The sequence below is a fragment of the Bombyx mandarina genome, chromosome 26 (assembly GCF_030267445.1).
Source record: "Bombyx mandarina strain Sakado chromosome 26, ASM3026744v2".
Taxonomy (NCBI): Eukaryota; Metazoa; Arthropoda; class Insecta; order Lepidoptera; family Bombycidae; genus Bombyx; species Bombyx mandarina.
In genome coordinates this window covers 825,555-849,899 of record NC_143232.1, presented here as the reverse complement: position 1 = coordinate 849,899, position 24,345 = coordinate 825,555, and the positions used below count along the sequence as shown (strand labels likewise).

The 24,345-nt window shown below is 39.1% G+C and overlaps 1 protein-coding gene and 1 long non-coding RNA gene across 2 annotated transcripts in view; both read left to right on the top strand.

The window, feature by feature from the left end:
* LOC149499748 (uncharacterized) overlaps positions 1-24,345 on the top strand; it is a 143,827-nt gene that overhangs the window by 100,648 nt on the left and 18,834 nt on the right. The window lies entirely within an intron of this gene.
* Positions 1-24,345, top strand: part of LOC114252996 (putative sodium/potassium/calcium exchanger CG1090) — a 51,691-nt gene that overhangs the window by 8,512 nt on the left and 18,834 nt on the right. Inside the window, exons 2-4 of the mRNA XM_089738863.1 lie at positions 21,654-21,852; positions 22,414-22,550; positions 23,649-23,750. Coding sequence (XP_089594989.1) covers positions 21,654-21,852; positions 22,414-22,550; positions 23,649-23,750 — 438 coding nt within the window. The remainder of the gene's footprint in view (positions 1-21,653; positions 21,853-22,413; positions 22,551-23,648; positions 23,751-24,345) is intronic.

Below are 24,345 nucleotides of genomic sequence, written 5' to 3'. Positions count from 1 at the left end.
TTGACGCACAACGCATGCATACTATTTATTGTCAAACTTTTGTTCTTGACGTCTGTTGTCAAATTGAGAATAGATTAAATATTGTTTGACTTTGTTAGTATTTTTTATAGTGTAGTCTTGGCGAAATTTGTGATTATAGAAGTATAAAATACAATCATAATAGTGTACAAACTTACAATTCCAATTAATTATAGTCGAATTTCGACTACTGCGGGGCCTCTAGTTATAATTATTTAGTCCGCAAGTGAACCATGGTACAATGGTTCAAGTACCGACAGTCATAACGTAGAAAATGTAGAATTAGTTTGATTAAATATACTACTAACGTGTCAAGCGTGAAGTATAATCGTTGTTTAAATACTCATAAAAACATTCGCTCACGGAAATTAGATTGTTTTAGACGGAACAAAACACAAACTAAGTTAATGAGAACTAATTGCGGTAATGAGGTAATTGACCCGTGTAGCGTTTATTGAGACCAATTCACGCTGAAGTATTTTGTTAATTCTTTTGTTAGTTACGTAAAATTCGTTTGGCCTATTAACATTGTTTATGTGTAGTTTTTCATTTTTTCTAAATTAATTTTTGTTTTGTTGACAATTAGTTGTAGAAATTGCAATAGTTCACTTGATTCTGTATTAACTAGTGGTCCCCTGGTAGTCGAAATTCGACTATAACTACCTAATGGAAATTATAAGTTTGTACACTATTATGATTCTATTGTCAAGGACTATTTATTTTTTATTTATTACACTTCATGTAAAATTTACATTGGCGAACTTAATGCCTAAGGCATTCTCTATCAGTCAACCAAAGGTAGCCCATAGACATCTACAACGTAAATGCGCCACCCACCTTGAGATATAAGTTCTAAGGTCTCAAGTATAGTTACAACAAACATCACGAATTTCGGTAAATAATGTTTTTGTGGATTTGAGTTTACCCTTTACCGGTATTTGTGGCGAGGCTTGGAGGCAGCCTATGTCCAGAAGTGGACGTCTGTGGGCTGATAAGGAGATACGACGTCATTCCTTCATCGTGTAGGCCTTTCGTGAAAGCGTGTTAAGTATGTTTTTCGTTTCAAAAATTTTACCTGTCTGCGGGATTCGAACCCTGACACTGTTGCATCGTTCGATACGAGTACACTTACCGGATACCTTATTTTTTAGACCATGATGACTTCAAGTAAATTTCGTAACCTTTTCTATTACGCCCAACTATACAACACCTTATCCTACTTACTAGCCAGTTGGACGTCAGCCAATAAAACTAATAGTCATGACGTCACAGCACGGTGCCAGTCCGGCTAGACTCTGACATCATTACTAGCGGCAAAGTAAAATTCCATATTCGCTGTCCTATTTAAGCATTTCACAATTGATACGTTTTTTATTTTTTATTGCTTAATTGGGTGGACGAGCTCACAGCCCACCTAGTGTAAAGTGGTTACTGGAGCCCACATAGACATCTACAACGCAAATGCGCCACCCACCTTGAGATATAAGTTCTAAGGTCTCAGTATAGTTACAACGGCTGCCCCACCTTTCAAATCGAAACGCATTACTGCTTCACGGCAGAAATAGGCAGGGTGGTGGTACCTACCCGTGCGGACTCACAAGAGGTCCTACCACCAGTAGTCACGCAAATTGTAATTTTGCGGGTTTGATTTTTATTACACGATGTTATTTCTTCACTGTGGAAGTCAATCGTGAACATTTGTTAAGTACGTATTTGATTAGAGAAATTGGTACCTGCCTGCGGGATTCGAACACTGTTGCGTCGCAAGATACGTATGCACTGGACGTCTTATCCTTTAGGCCACGACGACCTCACCTAGAAGTAGAAGTCGTTTATCATGCCATGCTCATACAAAGCTACTTATAAAGGCTTATACGCAAAGCTTATAAGAGCCTTCACTACTTCGGTAGCAAAGCATTCCGATTTGAAAGACGGGCAACCGTTCTACAACAGAACTGAGACTTGAGAATCGAGTCTCCAGTCGGGCGGTGGCTTTTATCTTGTTGATGCCCATGGGCTTTGCTAGCCACTTTTTTTTTTTTTTTTTATTGCTTAGGTGGGTGGACGAGCTCACAGCCCACCTGGTGTTAAGTGGTTACTGGAGCCCATAGACATCCACAACGTAAATGCGCCACCCACCTTGAGATACAAGTTCTAAGGTCTCAAGTATAGTTACAACGGCTGCCCCACCCTTCAAACCGAAACGCATTACTGCTTCACGGCAGAAATAGGCAGGGTGGTGGTACCCACCCGCGCGGACTCACAAGAGGTCCTACCACCAGTAATTACGCAAATTATAATTTTGCGGGTTTCATTTTTATTACACGATGTTATTCCTTCACCGTGGAAGTCAATCGTCAACATTTGTTGAGTACGTATTTCATTAGAAAAATTGGTACCCGCCTGCGGGATTCGAACACCGGTGCATCGCTTCAACACGAATACACCGGACGTCTTATCCGTTAGGCCACGACGACTACAAATAGCAATAGGTAGGAAGCTAAGAAAAAAACTCCGGCGCGTGTACAAAGTTATAGCTTCAAATCGCTACATATACAAAAAAACAAAGTCGCTTTCTCTGTCCTTATATCCTTATGTATGCTTAAATCTTTAAAACTACGCAACGGGTTTTGATGCAGTTTTTTTTAATAGATAGAGTGATTAAAGAGGAAGGTTTATATCTATAATAACATCCATTAAATAGTGGCGAAATCAATAATAAATTACAGTTTCCGAAGCGAAGCGAGGGCGGGTCGCTAGTTCTCTTATAAAATTGTCAACTAGTGTACCCAATAGAAAGATATATACGTTTTCTTCATAGCGAAGAACGTCTTTCAAAGAAAAATGAAAACGACATAAAATATGAATTTACTACCCGAATAGAGCGAGCGGGGGCTTTCACGAGCCTCTCTACGCGCTTATGTAGCGTTGAGCTTTTACGGTTGATTGGAGTCTCGCCGCGGACGGAAAATTGCCGCGTGTATTTTACCGACTTTCATTTCTTTAGGTTTTCCATCTAAAAATAATAGTTTAAAAAAACTAAAAAAACACGCTTTATATAAAATTCAACTAAGAAATAGAAAATAAATTTTAATAAATTTAAATTGAAAATAGTGTGAAATATATTTTATTGTAAAAAAAGCATGGGGTGCAAGGTGTTATTAGTTACCAATATTTTTCTGATAGATATGAGTAGAAGAATTATTATTTCAATAATATCTTAAAAAGCAACCCACGCTTTTTTTTAAATAAAATAAATTTTACACTATTTTCAATTTAAATTTATTACATTTTTTTATCAATTTTTTAGTTGAATTTTATATAAAGCGTGTTTTGTTAGTTTTTTTAAATTATTATTTATTTTGATTTTTAAGTTAAATTTTCTATAAAAGCGTATTTTTAAAACTATTAAGTACTTTAACACCAATTCCTGTTTTATCGACTATACATAAAAATTATATAAATTGGCAAAAATCTTATTTTACAAATTGAATAATGGAATAATCTTATCAAATTAGTGTATTGTCATCGGTCCTCGATAAATCTACAAAATTTGAATGAAATCTGGCCGTTTAAAGTGGGTCAAAATCTCGACTAAAGGAGTCAGTTACAAACATATAAACATACATACAAGTGAAGCTAATATAAAGCATGTAAAATACGTACATACTTATACACAACGAAACTATTTTTGAAAGAGTTACAAAATATTATCTTCTGTCTTTGTTAGTCGTAGACACAAAACTTTATACGGTTTAATATCGCGTTTTGTTTTTTAAACTGAGAATCGTAGGTATCATTGGCCAGACGTCGTCCGTGATGACCACGAAAACCGTAAAATGCAAATTAAACGTAGGACATTGATTTAACGAGAAGCAAGGAATAACGATGTAAACGCGTAAAAGTTAGAGTTTGAAAGTAAAAATCATCCTTTTTGCCTTTGTACACAGACTAACATACGGCCAATATATAGTGGGTGGTGGTTGTCAAACCTCAACTATCCTCTGCTCCCACATACCCCACCTGCCGTGCGGGTGGGGATCCGGCGATTTTGTCCTGTGGAAAAAAAAAAAATCCTCTTTGTATTTAGTGCGAGTTCTTTAACTTCTAAATTGCGTAATAGTTAACTTAAATTTGTATGGAGTTGGAACAGCGTCCCTAGCGACAAACGAATTGAAAAGAATTTAAAAAACTCACACTAAGCACATAGATACATTCTTTGTTGTAAATTATTCTCAATTGAGCTTATAGCTGATCCGATGTTAAAGAATTACGAATTTTTAAGAAGGTATGTTGAATTCGAATTTGACGCATTCTTTTTTTTTTATTGCTTAGATGGGTGGACGAGCTCACAGGCCACCCGGTGTTAAGTGGTTACTGGAGCCCATAGACATCTACAATATAAATGCGCCACCCACCTTGAGATATAAGTTCTAAGGTCTCAGTATAGTTACAACGGCTACTCCACCCTTCAAACCGTAACGCATTACTGCTTCACGGCAGAAATAGGCGGGGTGGTGGTACCTACCCGTGCGGACTCACAAGAGGTTCTACCACCAGTAATTACGCAAATTATAATTTTGCGGGTTTGATTTTTATTACACGACTAGCGATCCGCCCTCGCTTCGCTTCGGAAACATTAAAACACATATGAAACCAAAAAATAAAATAAAAAAAAGTAGCCTATGTTCATCAGGGACAAGGTCGGCTTCTAATGGAAAAAGAATTTTTCAAATCGGTCCAGTAGCTTCGGAGCCTATTCGAAACAAACAAACAAACAAACAAATCTTTCCTCTTTATAATATTAGTATAGATGTTATTCCTTCACTGTGGAAGTCAATCGTGGACATTTGGTAAGTACGTATTTCATTAGAAAAATTGGTACACGCCTGCGGGATTCGAACACCGGTGCATTGCTACATACAAATGCACCGGACGTCTTATCCTTTAGGCCACGACGACTTCCAAAATGGAACGCACATTAGATTCGCAGTAAACAGACAGACAACCTTGCAACTTGACCTGATGCCAGTATCATACCAGTATTTTCCGGTTACAAAACCTACGAAAAAAATCAATAAGATTTAAAAAAATACACACACACACACACACAAAAAGGCAAACTCGATTTGAAATCGACAAACGAATGTCAAGTAATCGTCTCAATGGTTGACAATATCGTGGACGACGTAAATAGATTAGAAGGGTTCGCCGGGACTCCGACGAGATCCCGGATTCATCTTGTTGTGATATAAATAGGGAGGGATTTCGAAACGTTTTGAATGTTATGATAATTTCGCATTTTGTCGTGCACAATTTATTTGTAGATTACTTTTATATAAGACTAGCTGACCCGGGAGACTTCGTAGTGCCTCAATCGATAAATAAAAGACCTAAGCTTTTGTATAAAATAAACTTAAAACAAACAAAAGGAATCCGTCCGACGGGGGACACATCAAAGGAAAAACAAAATTATTATTTTTGATTAATTCCGAGCATTTTCATATTTATCTACTTTTTAACCTTCTCTGGACTTCCACGAATAATTCAAGACCAAAATTAGCCAAATCGGTCCAGCCGTTCTCGAGTTTTAGCGAGACTAACGAACAGCAATTCATTTTTATATAACTATAAAGATACATATATAACCCTTTAGTAGCAAACTCGAAACATAAACTAAACATTAAAAAAAAATAGCTGCCCTCCAGCCCACACGTCAAATTACAAATCCAATGTATCCTGAATAAATCAACCTTCAAAACAATTCCGCTAACAAACTTTTTAATTCTTGTTGTTGTTTAATGTAAGCAAAATATTGTTTGATTTATTTTCGGTTTTCTACCGTACGCGTCCAACGTAATGGGCTCGAATAGGAAACATTAATTAGGCCTCGGTCACGGATTAAATAGCTACGGCCCAATCTTGTGTTTATTTTTAATGTTTCCATAATTGCCGATGTATTTGTACACGCAATTACAAAATGCTACACGGTTGGCGTGTATCTACTTAGTCTGGCCATAAATTCTGTTACAATTAAAAATAAACAAAATATTACATTTGAATTTGGAATCTGTCATTTTTATATGATTGCTCATTGAGTTTTCTCATTTTGGCGCCAATACATTGTACAATATTTTGCGATATTAAAATGGAGTGGGGTAATAAAGAGAACCGAATCGCTGTGATTGCATTACACAAAACAGGTATGGAGCCAAATGCAATTTTTAAAACTCTCCATACGCTTGGTATTAGTAAAATGTTTGTGTACCGGGCTATTAATAGGTGCAATGAGACCTTCTCTGTACGTGACAGAAAAAGATCTGGCCGTCCACGTAGTGTTCGTACGAAAAAGCAAGCAAAGCAGTAAGGGAAAGAATTCGAAGAAATCTTGTCCGAAAGCAAAATAAATTATCTCGGGAGATGAAGATCCTAGAACCATGTCGCGTATTTTAAAAGATGACTTTGGACTTGCAGCCTATAAGAGACGTAATGGTTATTTCTTAACTGATAATTCAAAAGAGAATAGGGTGGTAAAATCGAAACAACTACTGAAGCGGTACGCAAAGGGAGGTCATAGAATGTTTTTGTTTACGGATGAGAATTTTTTTACAATTGAGCAACATTTTAACAAACAAAATGACCGTATTTATGTTCAAAGCTCTAAGGAAGCTTCCCAATTAGTCGACAGAGTGCAACGCGGACACTCCGACTTCAGTGATGGTTTGGTGGGGTATTAGCTATGAAGGAGTGACTGAGCCATACTTTTGTGAAAAGGGTATCAAAACATCGGCACAAGTGTATCAAGATACCATTCTTGAGAAGGTAGTGAAGCCCCTTAACAACACCATGTTCAATAATCAAGAATGGTCCTTCCAGCAAGACTCGGCGCCAGGTCATAAAGCTCGGACTACGCAGACTTTGTTGGAAACGAACGTTTCGGACTTCATCAGAGCTGAAGACTGGCCGTCGTCTAGTCCCGATCTTAATCCGCTGGATTATGATTTATGGTCAGTTTTAGAGAGTACGGCTTGCTCTAAACGCCATGATAATTTGGAGTCCCTAAAACAATCCGTACGATTGGCAGTGAAAATTTTTCTCATGGAAAGAGTGCGTGCTTCTATTGATAACTGGTCTGAACGTTTAAAGGACTGTATTGCAGCCAATGGAGACCACTTCGAATAAGCCTTTTATACTTTAAATTGTTTTATATTTATGTATTAAACTAACACACTGTAAAAATAATAAATGTTATTTGCAATAGATTTTATTTTTATTTTTAATTGTAACAGTATTTATGGCCTGACTAAGTATACTAATATTATAAAGAGGAAAGATTTGTTTGTTTGCTTGTATTGAATAGGCTCCGAAACTTCTGAACCGATTTGAAAAATTCTTTCACTGTTTGGAAACTACACTATTCCCGAGTGACAAGGCTATATAATCTTTGTTGAAAAAAATTAGGGATCCTTACTAAAACTCCTCGTAATAATGTAACCCAACGTGTAAAAAAGTTACCTAAAACATTCTTTAAATCGCGTGCCCTGCAAAAACTATTGATGATAGAATAAAATAATGTACTACAACTTTGTAGAACACATTATTATTTACAAAAAGTGCCGCGCCAGCATATGTCTAACTATTATAGTTATGCCGCAATAAGTGTTCTTTTATTTTTAAAACAAAACAACGTCAAATATCGTTGAAAAAATATTTTAAAGACCCGAGCGGAGCCGGAGCGGGCCGCTAGTGCGAAATAAAATAAGAAAACTTTAGTTTAATTATCCAAGGGACACAATAAAAAGAGTAACAGAGGGCATAAAGTAGCTTTTGCCCGCGACTCCGTCCGCGTGGAATAGTTACTTTGGCATAACGCTAAATTTTACCCGCGACTTCATTTACGTAGAAAGTGAAAGTATTTTTGAATAATAGAATGTTAAGGAGCTATTTAGGGTACTAAAATCACGCTTTTTAACCGACTTCAAAAGAGGAAATTATCAATTCGACCATAATTTTTTATCTATGTATGTTCACCGATTTCCCGAGAATGCTAGAACCGGTTCTGATAATTCTTTTTCCTTTTTTTTTTGTTCAAAAGGGTAGACTTGCCGAATGGTCCTGTAATAATTATGATCTGATGATGAGATCCTGAAGAAATCCAGAAAAATCTATAATTGTCTTAGCATGATTTTATATAGCCTATAGCTTTCCTCAATAAATGAGCTATCTGACACTGAAAGAATTTTTCAAATCGGACCAGTAGTTCCTGAGATTAGCGCGTTCAAACAAACAAACAAACAAACTCTTCAGCTTTATTCTATTAGTATTAACCTCCTGTCACTCAACAACCAACGTCCAAACCTCGCATGAGACACAACTCATGAAAAGGCAAAGGGGGGAAAGTGCTTAGTGCACATCTTTCCCATCACTCCCCCCCCCCCCCCTCGAGTTGCCGGACCGGCGGTCATCGGCGCCACGACCACCGGCCTTCTCAGTCGGCAGGCTATCTGAAGCCCACATAGATGGCGCCGGTTAGAGGGGGTTATCCAACGGAATACGCCTCTTGGTCAGAACCAGCGCGGGTCGAGGATAGCCGGCCTTCTATCACCCGAATGTTCTTGCATAACACACTGGCTCCCTTGTGTGTTATCCCTAATACACGTAATAGCTCCAAATCTTGACATCATCCTATAGTCGTGCACTGCTGAACGTAACCCTCGAAATCCGCCATAATGACCGATCCTATGCTGTCCGCATTCCCGCGCCTTTCATCAGATCATCAGTCCACTTTGTAGCTTACTCACACTACATCTTCCGGCGGTCATTATTCGACATTTTTAACCTCTAACGCTCTACTGAAGTAAGCAAATTATTTCTGTCTACCCTCTGGTATTGAAGCCGCCTGTTTTCGCTATTAAATATCATACAGCATGCTACGCTATACCACGCTACGTCTGGTCGTAGTTTCCAAACCCTAGCTACACCATTACTACGCTAGTCAAATGCTCGTTAATCTATACTTTAATATTAAAAAGCTGAAGAGTTTGTTTGTTTGAACGCGCTAATTTCAGGAACTACTGATTCGATTTGAAAAATTCTTTCAGTACTAGATAGCCCATTTATTGAGAAAGGCTATAGGCTATACAACATCACGCTAAGACCAATACAAGCGGAGCATCAATAAATAATGTTTCAAAATCGGGTTTTTTCCCTTTTGAGAGCTACCGCTGCGTGCGCTGCAGAAACGGTTAAAGTTTCGCTAAAATAATGTATGACAGAATTGTTCCCCATTAAAAGATCTAAAAAAAAGTCCGCGACAGCATATGTCTATATGTTAAGGTTGTTTCACTATAACGTTTTTTATGCTAACTGTTTGATGTAATTAGGGTTCAATTTAGTTTGCGTACTATCTGTAAAGAAAAACTGTGTGTGGTTGCAACGACATTTATTGTGCGACTGACTTCACTTTTGACAAGTAAAAATATCCTAATTAGCAAAGAGTATAAGGTTAGTAACAACACTAACCAAATTTATTCTAAAATAAAGCATTATTTGTTAACTACTCCACGCGGACAAAGTCGCGGGCAAAAGCTAGTGATTACAATATTTTTAGATACGTATAAAATTTCGATTTGACCTCCTGTTTTCATTACTAAATATCATACAGCATGCTACGCAATACCACGCTACGTCTGGTCGCAGTTTCCTAATCCTGGCTACACCATTGCTACGCTATTTAAATGTCTCTCAATGATTATTATATCGTGAAGTCGTATGAAGTCGTCGTGGCCTAAAGGATAAGACGTCCGGTGCATTCGTGTTGAGCGATGCACCGGTGTTCGAATCCCGCAGGCGGGTACCAATTTTTCTAATGAAATACGTACTCAACAAATGTTCACGATTCACTTCCATCGTTTAGTGAAAATCAAAACCCGCAAAATTATAATTTGCGTAATTACTGGTGGTAGGACCACTTGTGAGTCCGCGCGGATAGGTACCACCGCCCTGCTTATTTCTGCCGTGAAGCGGTGATGCGTTTCGGTTTGAGGGGTGGGGCAGCCGTTGTAACTATACTGAGACTTTGGAACTTGTATCTCAAGGTGGGTGGCGCGTCTACGTTGTGGATGTCTATGGGCTCCAGTAACCACTTAACATCAGGTGGGCTGTGAGCTCGTCCACCCATCTAAGCAATAAAAAAAAATAAAAACTTGGGACTAGTATATCATTTTGATTATGATACTCCCAATACACCATTATCTAATCAAATCTCGTTCAACATTTAAGCTTTATTACATTAATTCTCGTTTGACTTTAATCTAGTCAACTGACGATATAACCAACTCCGTAAATAATATGTTTAACGTAATTCGAGAACACGTCCGTTATCGATCGCTGCCTGGCTTTAACTGTGTGTGTACCGACGCTGGCTTGTTATGATTGACCCGAGACTTTACGTACGAACTCCCTGTTTTTACGGTAAGTCAATGCGGAAAGAGGTGCGGGGAAGATCAAGTCGCGATGGGTGCTCTAGATGAAGATAGTTGTGTGACGTAGGAGGCTCAAAGCGTCCAACGATCAACCTCCGTCGTGACAAAAATTTACAGAGCTGATATTAATACAACAACTTCGAAACTGGGTTACGCTGAGCAAAGAACGAACGAACTAAGTACACTGTAGCTTAATAATACACTGTCAATCGTAAGACTCAGGTAATACAGTTCACGTTGCCGTACTCTGAGTCAGGCTGTTAGTCATTTTGTTGATAGTTCTTCAATCAGTCGAGCCTCGTATTTAGCGGACCAAAACGCGCGTACCATTAAAAATAGAACGCGTTATAATATAATTTACAAAGGAAATTATGACCAAACTGCAAGTCACGCCATGGAACGGGGTGCTACGTGGTATTTTAGGTATTTCTCTACGGGATAGGGTACGCGTAATACCAAAATCCGTAGATGAACTGTTTGCTTGGTGAGAGTTTTTTAACGTTCTCGATAGCGTAAAAGTTAACTCAAATTTGTATGGAGAATATTACAGAATGGAAAGCAGTCGACGTCGCCGAAAACACGTCATCTCGGTGCTTCTAGGTACTTTAGCACCGGTCACCGTTCTCGTCGAACCCGTCGCTTGCGACGAAGGGCTCGACGAGTAAATTAACTCTCAGACACAGCTCACTGAGTTTCTCGCCGGATCTTCTCAGTGGGTCGCGTTTCCGATCCGGTGGTAGATTCTACGAAGTACGGCTCTTGCTAGGGTTCGATGGAGTTGGAAAGTTTGCCTACGTTTGCCGCTAGGGGCGCTGTTCCAACTGCACACAAATTTGAGTTAACTTTTACGCTATCGAAAACGTTAAAAAGCTCGCACAAACCACCCTGGTTTGACTGACATGACCGAAGTGATTGGTCGGGCAATGTGGAAGTGGGATGGCCAAATATGCCGTCGCCCTTACGATCGGTGGGGCACAAAAGTACTGGAGTGGAGACCTCGTACTGGACGTCGTAACATAAGCAGACAATCAATGGATCACCCTATCTGGACAAAATAGCTTTTAATAACTGGACACGAAAGTTTTTTACTGATGGTAGGACGTCTTGTGAGTCCGCACGGGTAGGTACCACCGCCCTGCCTATTTCTGCCGTGAAGCAGTAATAATGCATTTCGGTTTGAAGGGTGGGGCAGCCGTTGTAACTATACGTGAGACCTTAGAATTTATATCTCAAGGTGGATGGCGCATTTACGTTGTGGATGTCTATGGGCTCCAGTAACCACTTAGCACCTGTGAGCTTGTCCACCAATCTAAGCAATAAAAAAAGGCAAGAGACCGAAAAGAATGGAGTGCATATGAAGATACCTACACTCACCATTGGGTGGACACGGGTTGAAGAAGACAGTATAATCCCCGCGTAGTTGATCTTAGACCTTTTTTTTTTACATCAAGTTTGCCTAAGAACATCACTGCTAAACTAAAAAAGCAAACCGATAAAAACGCGTCGTCTCTTTCTTGCCTGACGTTAATTAAACCAAGCTACGCTGACAGGCTAGTTTATTGTTACAATTAAAAAGGGTGAAACATTATTAAGAAGTCAAAAGAGCCCTTCAAAGGGAATTTGTTATGCCACCGGCTAGGGAATCCTTCAGTTTCCTGGTTCTTCTTTTAAAATATTAAATTGATTATAAATTACGGCTAGTATTGAGTTTACATGTTTTTTTATTTATTTTTTAAATTGTTTCTTCTCGCGTCTTATCTTCACTATGGTCATGACTATCATGTTTTAGACAGGATTTTTTTTTTTTGTCATATCTTTCCAGCGTTTCCGATCGTTAGCCCCGTGAAGGGCTTCATGGAATAGGGATTTTAGTGTGGTGCGGATTAGATCGAACCACGACCACCAGCGCGGTGTCTTTCCCTCGATCTTTCCTGTCACGAATAGTGAAATCTATCTATCTATCTATAATAAATTGCTATAAATGAATTGCTGTTCGTTAGTCTCGCTAGCGGCTGGACCGATTTGGCTAATTTTGGTCTTGAATTATTTGTGGAAGTCCAGAGAAGGTTTAAAAGGTTAGATAAATATGAAAATACTCGGAATTGAATAAAAATAACAATTTTGTTTTTCCTTTGACGTGTCCCCCGTCGGACGGATTCCTTTTGTTTGTTTTAAGTTTATTTTATACAAAAGTTTAGGTATTTTATTTATCGATTGAGGCACCGGGTCAGCTAGTTGGTTATAAATTACGTCTAATTAATAACATTGAACTTTGTTGTATCATTATCGGCTGCCCAACTCAAGGTGTAAATGCTGTTGAATTGTTAAAACGCGAACACGTTGCTCAATCATCAAATGGTATATCTGCTGTACATTTAATCAAAGGGAAGAGTTGAGAACGGAAAGGAAAGAAAGGGTAAGTAACGGCTTGGCTCTGCCCCTGGCATTGCTGATGTCCATGAGCGACGGTAACCACTCATCATCAGATAGGCCGTATACTTGTCTGCCTGAACGGGCAATAAAGAAACAAAGGCCTTCGTAACGTCAAATTAACTGATATTGCAACTTAACGCGTATGCGACAAAGAAATATAAATAATGTATCACCCACGTAATCTATGAATGAAAAGGTCTTTAAAGTAAATGAGTCAATACACTAGACTATTGATATTCTAACGCAGGTGGTATTTAGGTAGAACACAACCGATTTCTAAAGGTCGAAATGTCCCTTAGAATATAAAAATTATAAGGAATACTTGGACTGCCTCGATGGTGCAGTAGTTCGCGCTCCTGATTGTTGCGCCGATGGTCCCGGGTTCAATTCCCACATGGGTGATGGACAGGTTTATTTGCTCTTTATTTGCGTTCTTATTGTCTATATATGTATATATTTAAACGTATATAGACATATGTACGTACGTAGGTCAGTCTCTGGTATCCATAACACAGAGAATCCTTACTTGGGACCGGATGACTGTGCTTGATTTGTTCCCAGATTCTCAGCTATATTTATTATACTTCAGATTCCTTAACGTCAATTTTTTTTTTTTGTTGCATAGACGGGTCGGCGAGCTCACAGCCCACCTGGTATTAAGTGGTTACCGGAGCTCATAGACATTTACAACGCAAATGCCGCCACCCACCTTGAGATATGAGTTCTAAGGTCTCAGTATAGTTACAACGGCTGCCCCGCCCTTCAAACCGAAAAGCATTACTGCTTCACGGCAGAAACATAAAACAAGCCGTGCTTTCATAACGTTTAGAATGAACAAACAGACGCGTTCCAATAGAATCAAACTCCATTTGAAGTCAAGGAGTGACGTCACGCTGCGAGTCCTCGACTCCGCGGTTCAATGATCCTTTGAAAGGCAATCGCGACGTGGATATGACGTAGATGGCGGTTGTTTGTTAGCTAAGTATTCGCAGCTAGATTTTCAATCGCATACTCTAAATGCTTTTGAAATAAAACTATTTTTTTTTTATTGCTTAGATGGATGGACGAGCTCACAGCCCACCTGGTGTTAAGTGGTTACTGGAGCCCATATACATCTACAACGTAAATGCGCCACCCACCTTGAGATATAAGTTCTAAGATCTCAGTATAGTTACAACGGCTACCCTACTCTTCAGACCGAAACGCATTACTGCTGCACGGCAGAAATAGGCAGGGCGGCGGTACCTACCCGCGTGGACTCACAAGAGGTCCTACCACCAGTAATTACGCAAATTATAATTTTTGCGGGTTTGATTTTTATTACACGATGTTATTCCTTCACCGTGGAAGTCAATCGTGAACATTTGTTGAGTACGTATTTCATTAGAAAAATTAGTACCCGCCTGGGATTCGAACACCGGTATATTGCTCAACACGAATACACCGGACGTCTTATTCTTTAGGCCACGACGACTTCATAACTAGAATGAAACGCAAAAGTATTTTAATAGAACGGTTTTTAATGGCGTCGCTTCTTAAAGAACTTACGTATGTACTTAAATTATTTTAAAATAAATATTAGGAGAACGAATAACTCAATTGTAAAAACAAGCGATTATTGTGTAGGACCTCTTGCCGAAAATTACAACAAAATAAGATGTAGCTTACTTGTAAGCTTACACCTTACTGGTGGTAGGACCTGTTGTGAGTCCGCGCGAGTAGGTACCATCGCCCTGCCTATTTCTGCCGAATTATTCAGAAATAGGCGGGGTGGTGATACCTACTCCTGCGGACTCACAAGAGGTCCTACCACCAGTAATTACGCAAATTATAATTTTGCGGATTTGATTATTATTACACGATGTTATAACTTCATCGTGAAAGTCAATCGTGAGCATTTTTAAGTAGGTACGTATTTTATTAGAAAAATTGGTACCCGCCTGCGGGATCCGAACAGCGTTGCATCGCCTAGATACGAATGCAAGGGACGTCCTATCCTTCAGGCCACGACGATTTCAAAATTTTTTCAACACACATTCTGCTATAATAGAACATCTTAGAAATATAAACATCTTTTTCAAATCCAATTTACATTTCTTTATTCGCACGACAGAGAAGCAAGGGGTATACGGAAGAAGCGTCTGCATCTGAGATATTAAATGAATATGTCTAATTCAGAAGAACGCTTCGAATAAAAAATCATAATTGTAATCTCCATTGCGTATGGTCGTGACTTTGAACTGTTGATGCTAGTACTAAATAAAATGCACCCTTAATTACAAAAAGTTTTGAAGTCGTCGTGGCCTAAGGGATAAGACGTCCGGTGCATTCGTGTTGAGCAATGCACTGATCTCCGAATCTCAGCCTTGTACCAATTTTTCTAATGGAATAAGTACTCAACAAATGTTCACGATTGACTTCCACGGTGAAGGAATAACATCGTGTAATAAAAATCAAACCCGCAAAATCATAATTTGCGTAATTACTGGTGGTAGGACCTCTTGTGAGTCCGCGCGGGTGGTACCACCGCCCTGCCTATTTCTGCCGTGAAGCAGTAATGCGTTTCGGTTTGAAGGGTGGGGCAGCCATTGTAACTATATTTGAGACCTTAGAATTTAAATCTCAAGGTTGGTGGCGCATTTACGTCGTAGATGCCTATGGGCTCCAGTAACCACTTAACACCAGGTGGGCTGTGAGCTCGTCCACCAATCTAGCAATAAAAAAATAAAAAAATACAAAGAAAAACAAATTACAAAGGAAGCGGTATTATCCTCGATATGAATTCGGATTTGTATAAAATGAGTCGACATTCTCGAGAGGCGGTCGATAATATTTCTGTGACGTAAGCCACGCGTCGCCCACACACAGCCCGATTTTATTCCCTTTGTGATTCGAGATTATGATTGATAAAAACGTTCCCTTGAAGTTTACCAATACGATAGAACCGTTAACATCTTTGCGTGCAAAGAAAATTTATTGCTGACGAAAATTCTTAAGCTTAAGCTCTTTGGAAATGGATTTGTTTTCTGGGTTTCCGTCATGGTCTCATGGTTGGACTTGACTTCCTCAATTATAGATGTAAACTATCCGACTAGACTTTATTTTTTATTGCTTAGTTGGATGGACGAGCTCACAGCCCACCTGGTGTTAAATGGTTACTGGAGCCCTTAGACATCTACAACGTAAATGCGCCACCCACCTCGAGACATAAGTTCTAAGGTCTCAGTATAGTTACAACGGCTACCCCACCCTTCGAACCGAAACGCATTACTGCTTCACGGCGGAAATAGGCAGGGTGGTGGTACCTACCCGTGCGGACTCCCAAGAGGTCCTACCACCAGTGATTACGCAAATTATAATTTTGCGGGTTTGGTTTTTATTACACGATGTTATTCCTTCACCGTGGAAGTCAATCGTGAACATTTGTTGAGTACGTATTTCATTAGAAAAATTGGTACCCGCCTGCGGGATTCGAACACCGGTGCATCGCTACATACGAATGCACCTGACGTCTTATCCTTTAGGCCACGACGACTTCAAAGACTGTTGTCAGTGAGTGGCCCTATGATCTAAAAATTATGAATTTGTTCCTAAAATAGGCTATTTGTCGAACAGCCAAAATAATTTTATTCCAGTCAGTAATAAAAAAGGAAAAAAATAAAGTTTTCCGAGAATCAGTAGGTACTTTCAGTTCTAAATTTGAAGCAGGGAGAATACGAAAATAACAAAGGGAGGTGACATCCGAATTATACATTACTGGTGTCGATTTAAAATTTCAGGGTCACTTGTTAATGGAATCGCGAGTTTTCGCTCGAAACTAGCCACAGTATTGTATAATACCATTTTTTAAGTTTTGTTTCGGCTTTCTCTTATTGACCTAAATGAATTAAGCTCATAAGGCATATGCTCCGGATTATCGATATTTCCGTTCTTCCTCTAAGTAATTGTTCGTTGGAATTTATTCAATTAATTATATGTATATATAGTTTAAAATATTAAAGATCAATCCGAATTAACAACTATTTCTTTTTATATCATAGATACCGGCCAAGAAATTAGCGCGAAGTTATAAAATTATTGTATTTTAAAAAATTACGTTGATCGTAAAAATGGCGTTCTAAGATTATGGAAGCGTATTATTATTATTATTTTTGGTCAGGAGGAAATCGCCGGACTTCCGCCCTCCACTGGTATGGAGAGCGGGGCATGTCGGAGTTGAACCGACTAAAACCTCCTGTCACTCAACAACCAGCATCCAAACCTCGCATGAGACAGAATTCATGAAAAGGTAAAGGGGGGACAGTGAAGCGCTTAGTGCGGAGCACATCTCTCCCATCACTCTCCCCTCGGGACGCCGGACTGGCGGTCTTCGGCGCCACGACCACCAGTCCCCTCGGTCGGCAGGCTATCTGAAGCCCGCCTAGATGGCACCGGTTAGAATGGTCTATCCTACGGAATACCCCATTGGGTCAGAACCAGCGTGGGTCGAGGATAGCCGGCCTTCCATCACCCGGATGCTCTTGCATAAAACGAGTGCAGAGCAGCTTGCACGTTACACGACGACCTGGGCCTCGAATCTATACAGAAATACATGAAGTCAGCGTCGGAACGGTACTTCGATAAGGCTATGCGTCATGATAATCGCCTTATCGTAGCCGCCGCTGACTACTCCCCGAATCCTGATCATGCAGGAGCCAGTCACCGTCGACGCCCTAGACACGTCCTTACGGATCCATCAGATCCAATAACCTTTGCACTAGACGCCTTCAGCTCTAGGAGCAGGCTTAGGGACCTCGGTAACCGTACTCGTCGAACTCGACAAAGAGTTCGCCGTGCAACCTAACCCATGAATCAGCTCGCTGAGTTTCTCGCCGGATCTTCTCAGCGGGTCGCGATTCCGATCCGGTAGTAGATTCATTCGCGAAGCAGCTACTCTTGAGTTGTTAGGTCTCCTTCGGAGGCGCTCGGGCAGCTGTTGGCAGGTCCCACCCCTCCTGGCTGAGCCTTTGCTCGCCCATCTGTCCTGGTGAAACTGAGGCCGACATGTGAGGGAGACTCGAAACACTTAGAGGGCCAGGGCTTGGGCGAAAATGCCACAACACTCGGCAACGACAAGTCGTTTCCTATTTTTGCGACGAGGAGACGGCGCCACCCCTCCCATGCGGGGCAGGCGACGAGCGTGTGCTCCGCCGTGTCCAAATCGCATGGAAGCGTATTAAGAAAACAATATTAGAACGCATAGAGGTTTGTTTCGCTGGTTGTGCTCTATTCTGTGACCATAAAATGTTTGTATGATAGAGGACAATTTAAAATTTGACATATAATAATTGCGTTATGATGAGATTATTGAAACAAAATATATTATGTTTCATTTGTGATTGTTTGTCTGTGGTTAAACAAACAGGGCAATGATTCCTTCCTCTGCTTAGGTACTTACTTCCTTCGAACAACTGAAGTAATTTACTGAAATACGAGTAATTTGCCACTCAATAAACTCTGTAGCTCCGTATACGTACGTTTTACGAGTTTCCCGCGTAAAATTACGAATTTTATAGCATTTTTCGTCTCGAAACTTGACCGATTTCTTGTTTACTATCTATAAAAAGGTTTTATTTTACCCGAAACGGATGATCCCTTCGCTTTTACGTTTGTCAATTAATTTCTTTTGCGTCAAATCGAAAACGAAACTTTTACTTTCTTATTTCGATAATTTCAAATATAAATACGTACGCAAAAATACGCTTTCTGGAGAAAATTGAAACGTTTTGTTTATATTTTAAGAAATATTACAGAAAACAATTGTATGCATGCTGTTCAATAACATAATAAATCAAAATATTGTAGGTAAGCTTATGTTCAAAATTGAACTATTGCTTAGCTGCGTTACAAATATAGAATTCAATTACTTTCATCAATATTATATTATGTCATTTAAATAATGTAGTAAAATAAAACAGCAGCTAAGCGCTGTAAGACTTTTTTATAATTTATTGTTTAGATGTGTGGATGAGCTCACAGCCCACCAGGTGTTAAGTGGTTATTGGAGCCCATAGACATATACAACGTAAATGCGCCACCCACCTTGAGATATAAGGTCTCAGTATAGTCACAACGGCTACCCCACCCTTCAAACCGAAACGCATTACTGCTTCACGGCAGAAATAGGCAGGGTGGTGGTACCTACCCGTGCGGACTCACAAGAGGTCCTACCACCATTTATATCATATAAATTTATTTATTTATTTTTTAGACAATTTTTTTTGTTTTTTTTTTCATGATAAAACATACAAAAATACATACAACCCTACATTTTCACCCCTCTACGATCAACCCTTATTTTTTATTTGCTAATTAAAAACTTTAAAATTTTTTACGAGAATTTTGTTTTTATTTTGTCATGATTTAGAATAAAAAATATTCATATTACTCTGAAATTTTCACCCCTCTACGATCAACCCCTATTTTTTATTTGTTAATTATGAACTTTAATTTTTTTGGCAAGATTTATTTATTTATTTTGTCATGATTTAAAATTAAAAAAATCATATTACTCTCAATTTCACTCTTATACGATTAGCCCCTATTTTTCCATCCCGATTTATTTATTTATTCTATGCACAGATCCGCAATAATGTTGCAAGATGGCAATCAAATATTATAATTTTATTGTAGTACGATAAATTCTTATTCAGAGTTTATAATTTCAAGTTCCTTTAATTATGATTTTTTTAAAATTCAATTTGATCTCCCGCCCTCGCCGGTCGACTACTGATCAACTATCAATCGATCAGTTATCCCCGCCAGGTGTCACCACTCATCCAGAAAACATCACGTAGTAGGGATGAGGACGAAGCCGGTCTCCTGTCTTACTTACTCACTATACATCATAGATTATACACTTAATATATTTGAGAGCTATACAATACATTTTTCAGCCATGTTTTTTTGGTTTTATTTGTGTATCAATAGTATGTTCAGTAGGTCTGAGAATCGGCTACTATCTATTTTTTATACCCCTAAGTCATAAGGGTTGTCCACCCCAAACTTTTATTTTAATTTTTTGGATAATTTTTTTTTTGTTATAATGAGGTATTATGTGATTAAATGAGGTATTTTTTTCTACAGTAGATATCCCTAGAAATCTTATTTAAGGCAACACAACGTTTGCCGGGTCAGCTAGTAGGTATATATATATAAATACTCGGTCGCGATAAAAGATTTTTCTAAAGCGTATCGTCGAGCAAAATTAAAAAAAGACTTTTACGATTAAAATCCCGGATTTATTATTTTCATTTTCTTATTAGCAACGTTTCCAATGCTTCACGGCTTTTGGTCGTTACGGACGACTAATAAAATGAAAACAATAAATTGTGAAATGAAACCGTAAGACTAGTTTTTAATTACGCTTACGCCTTGCGAAGAACCGAGAAAAATGCTGTTAAATAATTTTTATTTTCGTTCCTTCCTTCCTTCGTTCCTCGATGCTGAGGGTCGTGACCTTTACGGAGCATTTTTTTTTCGGACTATGTTCCACAATTCTTACCTGTCCTCTGCGCAGCGGATAGCAAAATTGAAACTGGAGTCGAATGTCGACTTTATTTGATCGGATCAGCGCGGGAGACTACGCCCTCTTGGCCTCTTTCATTCCACTTTACCGGTGATTAGTAGTTTTTCGAGATTATCACCCTTCTTCCTCGCAACGTGACCGAAAAACTTTTTTTTTTAACTTTCATTAAATTTCGATAAATTTCCTTCCTTCGAAAGACGTATGCGTCATTGACATTCAGCACCAGTGGTTTAGCTTCGCGAACCGAATGTAAATTAAAGATTAAATAATGAAAAAAATACGTGAAAAAAGTTGAAGTCGTCATGGCCTAAAAAATAAAACGCCTGGTATGTTCGTATCCCGAAGGCAGGTACTAATTTATCAAATGAAATATATACATAGCACATGTTCACGAATGAACTCCACGGTGAAGAAAGAATATCGTGTAATCAAAATAAACTTGCTTATGCTGCCTGTTATTTATTTATAAGGCACGCAATACACATTATAAGCTAATAAAAAAGATACATAAAAAAGAAGAAGTAAAAGATCTATGTCCGCACGGCTAACCAAAATAAATGTGCTAAGTACACAATGTATTCCTAACAACTATAGGATAAATATATTTATTTATTTATCGTATGGCATTCGTTTACACTGCGTGGTTATAATTTAAATTTACAGTTTGTGAAATAATCGATAGCTTCTTCTGTTACATTTTTGAGATCTTCCACTTGGCCTGCGAATTTCGTTAATATGATAACGAAAACTAACCTAACTTATAATGTTATGAAAGTAATTCTACTCATAATGAATATTACATTATTGCACTACTTAATTTACTATTAAAATGAAGCATGCACTTGAACATTTTTATAAACATCACTAATTTACAAGTAAAAATATCCATTTCTGTTGACGACTTTGCTAAAATATGCGTAATTACTGGTGTGGTAGGGCGTCTTGTGAGTCCGCAGGGGTAGGCTTATGGCATTACGGCTGTCTTCAAACCGAAACGCATTACTGCTTCACGGCATTAATAGGCAGGGTGGTGGTACCTACCCGTGCGGACTCACAAGAGGTCCTACCACCAGTCATCTATCAGTAAAAAAAGTCCACATCAGATCAGCTACTGTTTGATTGAACCGAAATTTTTGTATTTGTTTCCACAGAGGATGCGGCGTCCTCGTCGTCACAGATGGCTGACGATATCTGTTTTCTTCATCGCTTACTCCGTGATCCAAGCCGTGTTCAGCGCGACCACGGTGTCGGAGCCATCCGCTCCAAGTAAAGCAGACACCACACCGGACGAGTCCGTTGTAAAGACCACGCCTCCCCTAGAATACACCAGTAAGGCCGGACAGAAGAAAGGTTCGTGTCGTTGATTGTACGATAGGTATTACAACTGGTATTTTACTGGTGGTAGGACCTCTTGGGAGTCCGCACGGGTAGGTACCACCACCCTGCCTATTTTCGGTCAAGAAACAGTAATGCGTTTCGGTTTGAAGCTATACTGAGACCTTAGAACTTATATCTCAAGGTGGGTGGCGCATTTACGTTGTAGATGTCTATGGGCTCCAGTAACCACTTAACACCAGGTAGGCTGTCCACACATCTAAGCTATACAAAAAAAGGTGTTTCACCCTGTTTTTTGGATTCTCTCGTCTCTGGTCTTTCCTGAGCGCTATGACATGTCTTTCTTCAAACGAGTTTTGCGGAGAGTACTCTGTAGTAGACAGCGGCTTGCCTGTGCTCCTAGCAACCATTCACCATCAGGTGAAGTGTAAACTCACCTGCCTACAAGGGCAATGAAAAAAGCGATGCTTCAATAATTCTAAGCTACCTATCCACATCCCTGGTATTGCTAATTCAGTGAAAGAATTCTTTACACCTGTTAAGAGTAATTGTATATATATGTGTATGTATTTACAGAAGACAGTACTGGCAGTCAGGAAAATTCCGAAGATGTGGGTGAGACGGCTACAGAAGGAGGTAAAAAGAGTCTCAAAGGACTGATTGACGATGAAGAAGATGATAAGAAGACTATCAAGGATGCTGGATACGAGGATGTAAGAATTGAATGAAGCTGGTTTTTTTGTCCGTAATGCACAGCTTAAAGTCAACTTTCACAATTCTTATTTTATAGACGTCTGACTGAGCTCGCGGCCCACCCAGCGTTTAGTTACCGAAGCCCATAGACATCAACAATGTAAATGCTGCTAACCACCTTGAGACTTTAAACTTCAATTGTACCGCAATAACCGCAAATATATATGTCGGGTTTTATTTTTATGACACAATGTCATTCCTTTATCGAAGATGTCATTGGTGAACATGAGTTAAGCTATTTGTGAGAGTTGAACATACGGATCATCGATAATCCCAATCCAGTACACTAGACGTCTTTTCGTTTAGGCCACGACGACTTTGCATCTTCACCTTTCAATTATTTTTATGGAGTCGGTGAAGGTATTTTGAAAACTCCGTCTAAATTTTCGAGATAATCCTTAAAGAATTTAGAATGAAAATGATCATTTAGGAATGCGCTTAATCAAAATCACCGCCTTCTTGCATTACTCGGCTTAGGTCAATGACATTCAATGTGGACAAAGAGCCTCAGGAAGTTAAAGTATTAAGCTAATAACATCCATGACATGTCCTTCTTCAAACGAGGCTTGTGGAGAGTATTAAACGATCGGCAGCGGCTTGGCTCTGCCCCTGGCATTGCTGACGTCAATCAGCGACGGTAAACACTTACCATCAGGTGGGCCGTATGCTCATCTGCCTTTACGGCAATAAAATAATAATAATAATAATAAACTTTATAAAGTTGGGAAAGGAAGGGAAGTCATAAAAGCTTGGAAACCTAAAAGGTAGGAGAATAACCACTTCATCGAATCAGTCATCATTCATTCTCCTGCCCTTCTTCCAGTTACCTGGGGTCGATGCAACATATGTTCTCCTTCCATTCTACTCTATCATATACCATTTCTTCGCTCACTTCCCTCTTACACATATCGTATTTCACGCAATCCATCCATTTCTTCTTCGGTCTACCTCTTCCTCTAATGCCTCCCACGTTCGTATTTAAAACTCCCTCGTCTCTCTAAAACTGCGTCAAATCAGTGAATTGCTGTATAAGCTTTGTATTTGTTGTTTTTTTACAGAGCAAGGAGACGCAGGATCTGCGCGAGAAAGAACGAGCAGCTTGGGTCATTCCCACCGTTCATCCGTTTAGGGAAAACTGCACCCCACCCGCTATCGAACAGGTTAGTCTTCGATATCAAAGCCTTAATTGCGGAACGAGGTCTGATACGCCCCGTCCGTATGCCCCTTGCGATGGACTAATAAAGACCTACTTGTCTCTGTCGTGCGGAGTCCGTAATTTCATTGAGATTTAGTGTTTGAAAGAGATGAATATATTTCTAAAATGTCCTATTAAAATACAATGCTCTTTGTGAAGTGTTAAAGGAGTAGATGTAAAAGTCCCGTTAAAATTGGGAAATAACGAAACATTTGGTAAATACGTATCATAAGAGAATCGTAAATGTTTTCAAGATAAAAATCGGCCTAAAATGTCCGAAATCATTTCAACTAAAATACTTGGCTTACTTTAATTTATCTCTGTTTGTTAGCTTGTCAGAACTAATCAGTTTAACTAGTAGACAGACGATGATGTTGTTAAGAATGATTTGGCTTTATTTTGTTTTAGAAACAGAATTAGAACTCCGCCCAAAAGCCACAAAAGCCACGAAGCTTTTAACAAAATTCGATTCAGATACGAAACGAAGCTACACCGAATTGTAGGCAACTTTAAAATATAAGATCAATAAAATCTGACCAACACAGAATTCTTAATATTTT